Genomic DNA, 9,038 nt, shown 5'->3' with positions numbered 1-9,038 from the left:
ATTTAGGGTGAAGTGTCTTCTAAGAATCGTAAAATTTTCAAGTTGCTAGTTTGTTTAATTTGAAATAGAGGAATTTCTAAAAGAGAGAGCACAGTTGATTAAAAACATCCCCCGATTTTTACTTAGCTGAACAAAAAGCAGGATTTTTTTCGAGATTTTTGAATTTTCGTAATTTCGTGAAAATGTACAGGGTCTTTGGAGTCAAGTGTTTTTTTACCTCAACCACATGCATATAGGGTTTGATGCTGTAATCACGAAGACATCGTCGATGAAAGATCGTAATCGCTCAAAATGCTTAACGCAATTTAAATAATTCAACATTGATTCTAAAAAAAACTTTAATAAAAAAGCAATAATTTACAAATTCAACTATATTAGATAAATATTCAAGTCTTAATGCTAAATATCACAAATGTTTATTAGCTTTAGAACACAATAAGTAAAATCAATATGTAAAAACTTTTAGCTCTGTTTAGATCTCAAGTCATCAAGTATTAATATAAAAATATAAAAAGTTGCAAATAAATATAATAAATAATAGGGTCTAAAAGTGTTTACACACTCCCTGTGCATAAGGGAAATTGTTTTAAATAAATTAAGTGCTGACATGGACAATTTTCCGAAAATTGTCCGCAGGACTATCGAGTACGCAATAATCTAATTCTAGATTAACATAATTCTGAAGTCGACTTTACAAAAACGTAAAGTTTGCTACAGATCAAGACTCACTAACTGCAAGGAACATATATTTTTCCATTACAATATAAATCTCTATCAAGACAGTAAGGACTCATTTAGTAGCGCCAGCGCTACAGGAGTTATTAACGGTGGGACACCGCACAACATGTCCGCTTTTAAAACATTTTAAATGTTTTCACTGAAACATTAACAACCAATTGGACCAGCCAACGGCAGTCTTTTATTAATAAAAATTATTGCTATACTGGTGAAAGCTTCTCAACTCAAATAGCTTGAACTTAGCATTAGTGGCATACACACAAGCATTGCTATGGTCTTAACATAGAATTAAAAATACTGCTTACGACAATGTGACTATATGACGACGACTTTTCAAAATATGGATAACCACTTCGGGGTTCCACCAAGAGCCAACAAGTGAAATAATACAATTCCCGTAAGATTGGTCGTCCCATATCAAACATTTTGAAAAATCGATTCTTTCAGTTACATGCAAGCGCAAGTTTCGACAATCATATTCGACAGTGACTTCGTGGTTAATGTTTTATTGCCATCCATGTATATTAAGTGCAATTGTTGAAACTGCGTAGCCGCACAGCATGGTGTCAGCTCCGGTCGCGAGCCTCTTTGATTGTTTTTCCCCATAACTTTCTGCAAAAGACCACAATTTGTAACTATACATTAGCAAGTTTATAACATTGGAGGATGCAGCCTGATAGTGGTTTGATAACGGCATTTTGGGTCAGGTCAGGTCGCTTTCCATACAGGAATTCGTAATATTAATAATGCGCTAAATAGTTTCAGTTTGTACGACGTAATTGGTTTATATTAATCCGAATCGAAAACAGCTAATTCAAGGTTGTTTGTTTATTTTAAAGTTATTTAATCTAGAAATAGCTTCCGCAATTTACGTCTTGAAATAGGTGGTTGGTGGCACGATCTTTCTCAAAATGTTTCCCGATCTAATTGATGGTTGCACTTATAAATCAGAGTGCGTTTTACCTTTTCCATCGAACTTCTAGTTCACACAGAACGTTTTACCGGACAAATTGTATCAAGTGAAATGGGACTTTGGGAATGTGAAAAGTCCCACACCTTCAGAAAGTCCGCCTCCAGCATTCTGGGGGAGGCAAAAAGTCGCAACCCCAACCCATATAAAAAAATAAAGCAAAGATCAAAGTCTTGCTAACATTATATCTCGTGCATAACATGTTCATTTGTTAATCAGTAAAAGGCGGTCCAAACGCAACGTTTCGTCGAACAGATTGTCGAAAGGGACAAGTTGTTTTAGAAAAAGTTGCTTGGACCGCCTTTTACAGATGATGATTCAAGTGTCTTTGCACACCCCTTTCACTTCACACAAACATTAATCTGAGCAAAAAATCCACTTTTTCGTTGTCATTGCGATTTTGCTTCTCTTACCTGTAATATACTATTATGATGGGTAGCACTATTCATTATGGCCGTTGGTGTAGTGCAGGATCCTCTGCAAAAGAAGGCATTGTAACCTTCGGGTTTGATTATCCAATCATTCCACCCGATTTCCGCAAAAGAAACGTACAGGCTTTCCCTGCAGCATTCATTAGGCGAATCTTTGCATTCTGATGATCGTTTTGGACGCCGATGCATCAGAGATCTGAAACAATCATTCAACCTTTAGCTAGTTGAACGAGAGCGGACGTTACAAAAAGCCAAAACCATGCAGGGTTTTGCATAGACAAATAAAAATATCGGCTACTAACCGTCTTTGCTGCGAATGAGTGTAGATGATTAGGAAGGGCTTCAAATCCCCAGAGAATGAAACTGGAGATTGGGATTTATCCAGGCCGCAAGTTTTGCATAGAACGTTGATAGCGTGAATTGGAGAGTCCTGGAAATCTAGCCAGTTTTTCACCACGTATGTTACGTCCACTTTCAACCAGCCTTCTGAAATAGTACGTTTAGATGAAGAAAATGAACATCTGGATTAGACCAGTTGCTTCAATTTGCACTCTTTGTTGTTTATTGCTGGTCACTTGTTGATGTTGATACTCCCGAAATATTTTATTGTTTAAAATTATTGCCAGGCCACGTAAAATGTTTCTTGGCAATAATAACTTATTCTAAAAACGCCCTCAATTCGCAGAATCCTCACCTTTAATGTTTGTGTCTCTAATGGCAATCGGGTTTGTTTTCTGGAAACTCTTATTGGTGTCCCAATGAGCGACTTCGTATATTATGAAAGTCTGATTATGAGCATCCATGATATCAGCTTTCTTATGGAACCACAGTTCAGCGGTACTAACATCCGAACTATGAATATCATTAGGCATTTGGAACGGTAGACATGCTGATGGATAATTCACTTTTCTAAGGCAGCGTGCTTCATCTGGAATGAATAAAACGCCTCATTATTAATTGCCCTCATTACACAATACCATTAGGTTTTTACCTGTCAAACTCGTTTGTAATTAATGAGCTAGTGATAGGATGGAATAGCCGCAACATGATAAGGATTATAAACAAGTGTCTCCGCATCCAAGGGTCAAAAGAGAATCTTCATAGTAAATAAAAATCATTTATTCATTGCTGTCTAGTACAAAGTTTAATGAACATTAATCTGGATCACATAGCATAGCGAACCTATTTATTGCTTCATAGTAAATAACTTTGCTACAGTATACTGTATTTCTATGAGCTGTTTAGAAACTTTGCTTTTCTTTTATTTTAATCGTCAAACGCATAACATGTAATGGAAATAGCGTCAATATTCGTGATTTTTATATCACACTCATGCTCATTTATAATTAGTGCATGTTTCGGATTTTTTAATTATACATAAATCAGTTCAATGCCTGTGAGATTACGAATGCACAAGGGCAAATTATCACTCCCACACTTCTATTGGTAAAACATTATCTGCTAATATCGTAATTAGCTCAACATTCCTTAGTTAATTAATGTACAAATTAGTGAGCTAATGTGATAACTTTTTTGCCACTTTACTACTAGCCAATAAAAGTGTCCATGTCGAAATTTGTTTTAAAATATTTATTTATCAGCTATTTGTGTGAGAATTAAGTGGTTATTTAATTAATTTTTGAGCATGTGCTTTGGCTTGTGGAATATTTTAACTCCGGCTTGGTATCATGACAAATTCCTTTTTTTTATGTAATAATTTGAATATGTCCTAAGCTCTGCAAGTTTTTTCATATAATTTACAAACAAATTATAGATAAGGGAAAGCTGTGATTATTAGCAAAATAAAATTCCGTTTTAAAGCACGGCGCATGAAGAATTTTAAGCAGCATTTGAAGAAGTTCAAAAGAGAAAAGAAAACTGGTGTTCAGGGCGAAAGTACGCGCATTTCGTAATAATACAAATTGATCAGAATTACATAAACGCGTAATAATACACGAGTAATTGTTGCCAATTTACTGATTAATAAAGTAGCAGAATAAAAATATTTTATTGATACGGGGTTTATGTTTTATGGCGATAAAGTGGTTATTCGGTGTGTGACCGGTGAATTAAGGTTACTGAACCAATAACGAATGCTATAATTAAACCTGAATAACTTTTTTTTAAAACGTATTAGATATTTGAACCCTCATTATAACTGAGGCGAAATACAGTGACAAATGTTCAAACAGCGGATACATCGAGTCCAGGACTATTTCTAACAATCTCGATAGCAAACAGGGAAATAAATTTTTTTGTTATTTGAAATTTTTCCTCGCACAAAGTTCTTAGATGCAAAAGTGTTTGCGATGGATTCAGTATTTTCAGCTCATAATTGATTGAGTGGTGCACGAAGACAGACTGAGCTTCCTGATTATTCTAGTTTTTGCCAAAAACACTGCTAATTTTCACAGTTTGTCATAAATATTCCACTCCGTATAACGTAAAAATCCTATATGGATTCTATTTTGCGCTGATATCTCGGACAGAGTCTAAATTATGTGGCTGGTTGTGTTTCCCAAACAGATGGTTTGGGAAAACTGAGAATTTTCTGCTTCGGGCAAATCCCGAATTTTAACATATTTAGGTCGCAAAATCGAGTTATGTTTTAAAGGAATCTCCTAGGAATCTTGTGTATCAGTGCTTGCACCTAAAATGCTTATTTCTACTCTTTCCATTTTTATTTAAAATCATTTCATTCTCTTATCCGGATGTTGAGTTGGTGATAATTATCACTATCTCGTTGGCAGCAAAGATAATTATTATTATATTTGCATCTGTAAGTTCTAAATTTATGTAAAAGCATTACAGTTCCTAATCATTGTTTTTTGGTTTAGGTAATTGCACTGCCGTTTTTCCAATTTTATTATGCCAATGAATGTTTCCTTGAAGGCTTTCTTGGTCAGTAGAAATTTTGTTGTGGAAATAAAACATAAATTAGGTCTTCCAGATTGATATATTTGTTTTGTAAAATTACTACGTATTCTAATAATTATATGCGAAAAACTACGGTGTGGAAATTCAGCAATATAAGGGTTTTTTGGTGCCAAAAAGCCTTTGAGAGTCAAATGAGATATCGACAATTTGAAAGTGGAGCCTAAACGATAGCGTCTATACATGAAGTGTGTTCTTAACGTTATTGTAATTTTTTCTTGTTTGTTATGACACTGTTTTATGGCTGTGATTATTTTTATGCTTCCACATCAAACAGCATCTTTGAAAAATAAAAGAGTCTCTATCTATGGCTTGAACAAAAATAAACTTTCGGCAAAAAATATCGCAAAATGTATATTTTTTGCGCGATTTCCGCGAAGCAACGAGTGCCCTTGATGCTTTTCAATATTCAAATCCATATTCAAAAGTTTTTCTCAATGGCAGATCTAGATATTACACGAGCCAGTGAAAAAACGGACTGATTTCTTGTTATTGCGACGAGACTCTTTAGACACCGGTCAGTGGGTTAAAGCACTAACTAGGAGGTTTTATTAAAAAAATTTATGTCGTATTATAAACGAATAGGTAGCTAATCGGTGGTTATAATGAGCTGAGTGGAAGAAGCCATCATTTATCACTGTGCAGGGGACTGACCAGTTTTGTCTGAAACCAAGGAAAGGACGTATTAGGTTTGAGGAATCCGGAATTTAAAAGCAACTGTGAGGTGGGATGAAAACGACTCCCATAGACCTTAAAAGCCATCAAACTCGAAAAATGTTTGCAACCAAGTAGCATTTTTTTAAAATAATGTTAATTTTTGGGGGCGCACTCTCAAATTTTTCTAAGGTATAGGGCGGTTGGTTCAGAACTTCAAGCGGGGCACCTTGTTATGATTTGGGTAAAAAGTGCCATACCTTCGTAGGGAAGAACAACGGCTTGGGTGGTTTTTCCATAAAAATCATCGTCGTATCGGCTGAAGAAATTCGTATCCTGGTTGGGTAAAAGGTTTTCGTTTTCCTTGATGGGCTTGGGAAGATCTGCAATGGTGATCTGCGGTTTTTCCTTGAGTCGTAACTTTTTCAGTATTTGATTTTTAATATACTCAATCCGGAGGGCGGTAAAGTCCGCTTCACTGATCGTACCGACCGTATCCGGATCGTCAATTTCCGAATCGACACTGTTTTCTTGAGGTATTTCCGATTGCGTTACCGATCTGAAGTAAAAAGAAGATGGAAAAATGCCTCCAGCAACATATCTAACGGAGCCGCTGAGAACGAATATGTACACCAACGTTAACATAATCCGATACATTGCGGAAAAAATACGCATAAGACACACTAACTTGTTTACAAAATGTTTTAAATTGATGCAGGGAATTTCTCTCTTAAACATAAACTTTACCCCACCATTTCTTAACATTTCTGTTTCGAATGATCCATTTGAACCTTGAACCTGATATATCTCTATCGGAACTAGAGTAATGTAGTGGTAAGATTTGATAATGCGAAGAAGAATGTCACTACAGGGCACGTGCTAAATGATTAAATATCTATTTTCGGGTTAGAAAAGGATATGGTACTTTTACGCAAAATTTCCTGTGGTCGTTAACATCTTTAGAGTTATACTCTGCCGCCTGGGAAAAGCGTGACACATCAGCTTTGGGTTGATGTTTTCTTAACAAGAATGCGATAAGCTCGTTGCCAGTTATTATCATTTGGATAGTTCGTGCCTAGTATAATTACATGTGCTCATTACTTTTGCAGTATCACATCGATATAAAAATTTATATTGAGAAAACAAAATAAAAATAACTTCCAAAGCATATTGAACTTATATTGCAATAACATTGCATATTTCATAAATAATATTTATGTCAGGCATATTGATAGGCTAGGGTTGAACATTCCCACATTCCAAGAAGATATTCTTTTCTTGGAACACATAGCGAAAAACACTGCCATTGGCCAATTCAATTAGGCATCCCGCGGTAGCCGCTCAACCTTTATTAAATCAATTATTTTACTTCCTAAATAACAAAACTCTACATCAAAAATTTTGAAACACAAACTGCAAACAGGTTCTAACGTTCTTCCACCCTGACCACCTTCGCGAGTTAAGTGCGTTTAATTCGCTTTCTCTGCATCTTCTAATCAAATATTCCTAAAAAATTCAATTTTTAATACTTTTTAATTAATGTATCATCAATAAATTATGTAAAATTATCAATTATCAATTAGTTCCTGCTTCAACATCCCAGGAAATCCAATTTGTATTGCTTCCTCCAGTTTTATTAGAGTTGCTCGAATGGAGCGATTGTCTTAAATTTATAGTTTCAAGCGTAGCGCGTGTAAATTGATCATCACTTTGTAGGACGATTTCAGTCATTAATTTTGATTTGTTGGCTGGGCAGAAAATCAAAAGCGCTGTCTAATTTCGGAGGCACGATCTAACGGCATGTCTGCTAATCATTTCCCGGATTCCAAACGTACAAAAAGAACACAAATTGTGTAAAAACATACATTCCGTGTGATAGTTAAATAATTAATCATGTGATAAAAATGTCGAGGCCCAGACAGTTAATTAATGACATTTTTGTAGTTAGTATCAAGTAGCACATGCATCATGTAATAACTTGCCACTAGAAGAAAGGAAAAACATGCCACTAGAAAATAGTGAAGCAAGATGAAATGAAATTTCCAATTAATAAACCCAAGTGGTCGAGGTTCTAAGCACGCATATACGAATCTGAGAATATTTTCAGATCGCGTATACTGGAACACAGCACATCACTGATGGTTGATGTGTAAATATACACAATAAAATGAAATGTTTCATCAGTTTGAATAATTTTCGAACCGATAATTTCACACATCCGCATGCATCTATTAGAAGGCTGGTTGTCATGTAAGATAGTCCGCTCACTACTTAAACCCTAGAACTATTAAACACCAATTGATTGGTTTGGTTCAGATATTTTTGAGGAGTTTTACGTGATTCCAGTGACCCAATTTATCTGGACAACGATCTGAAGATCACTATGTCAAGTAAATGTAATAGGAATTTAGGAGAAAGGAGATTTCGATCCTTTTGCTTTAAGAACAGATTTAAAAAAGCGAGAAGTGACATCAAAAAGTTGAAGGAAGAATCTCGTATTTTAAGGCGCATTTTGGACTATAAAATATTAAAAAGTAAGTTTGCTTTTTCTGCGCTGAAGATGGAATATATTCAATTATTAAAACTTGAACTCAACACAGACTGAGCCAAAAATTTTACCTTTTCAAAGTCTAGTCTAGATGCATTTTTCTGAAACTTTGCACATGTATGTGCTCAAGTGCCTACTAAAGATGCTAAAAGACGCAACTGCTTGTCTGCTTTAGTCTGGGAGATATTAATTTTTAAGTAAGCGAGCGCAAATATTTTTTTTACAAAAATTCAGTTTCACGACTTGCGTACAATTTTACATTATTAGCGCTCAAATGCATCTAAAGTTTGCGGAAAGTATAACAATTCTGAATATTTTTCGACATTTAAATGCATCTGGCCTTTACATAAAGTGTGAAAGTTCAAAATATGTTTGGCTTAAAAATTGGATATCCGGCCTTCAAACCCTTTAACTTTTCAGTTTTCTAACCGAGTTTCGTTTTTTCAACCGTATTTTTTTGGGAACATCAACGCAGTTTTATTTTGTTTAAAGAAAGTGCGATTTTCGTGCCTGGAAATGTTTGTTTTCATCACTTAAATCCATCTCAAGTAAAATAGAAAATTGTTTTGCTCGATGTTCAAATCGTAATAAATCAAATCTTACGTTTCTTAACCGTCTTGAATTGCCAAACAAGCCGGTTTTGCAGAAGATTGTGCTCTTTACAGCCCAGTATTCCCAAATATGTTTTTCAAATAATAGAATTTTCCACCTCAAATTCCCTGGAATTTTGTTAACAATGCAAACATCTTATGTTGCTTTCGCT

At 35.0% G+C, this 9,038-nt stretch overlaps 1 protein-coding gene across 1 annotated transcript; it reads right to left on the bottom strand.

Moving 5' to 3' along the window:
• Nucleotides 1–320: 320 nt before the first annotated feature.
• On the bottom strand, nt 321–6,981 carry LOC109541145 (bone morphogenetic protein 2). Its single transcript, XM_019909909.2, has 5 exons — nt 5,988–6,981; nt 2,834–3,067; nt 2,442–2,625; nt 2,122–2,335; nt 321–1,350 (listed from the first exon to the last, which is right to left on the bottom strand). Exons 1-5 carry the CDS (start codon nt 6,490–6,492, stop codon nt 1,186–1,188), a joined length of 1,302 nt encoding a protein of 433 aa, XP_019765468.2. The 5' UTR covers nt 6,493–6,981; the 3' UTR covers nt 321–1,185.
• Nucleotides 6,982–9,038: the final 2,057 nt, after the last annotated feature.

This window comes from Dendroctonus ponderosae, unplaced genomic scaffold (assembly GCF_020466585.1).
Source record: "Dendroctonus ponderosae isolate FM_Combo_2020 unplaced genomic scaffold, Dpon_F_20191213v2 Dpon_F_20191213_1, whole genome shotgun sequence".
NCBI classification, from domain to species: Eukaryota; Metazoa; Arthropoda; class Insecta; order Coleoptera; family Curculionidae; genus Dendroctonus; species Dendroctonus ponderosae.
Note: the sequence above shows the minus strand (reverse complement) of the source record. Positions and strands in the feature narration are given on the sequence as shown.

Excerpts from the sequence above, each read along its gene's own strand:
- LOC109541145 (XM_019909909.2), bottom strand. The coding sequence starts at position 6,492 with ATGTTAAGAAATGGTGGGGTAAAGTTTATGTTTAAGAGAGAAATTCCC. Across the intron at positions 2,626-2,833 it reads TAGAGACACAAACATTAAAG|AAGGCTGGTTGAAAGTGGAC; the intron begins GTGAGGATTCTG and ends GTACTATTTCAG. Across the intron at positions 1,351-2,121 it reads ATCATAATAGTATATTACAG|AAAGTTATGGGGAAAAACAA; the intron begins GTAAGAGAAGCA and ends GGTCTTTTGCAG.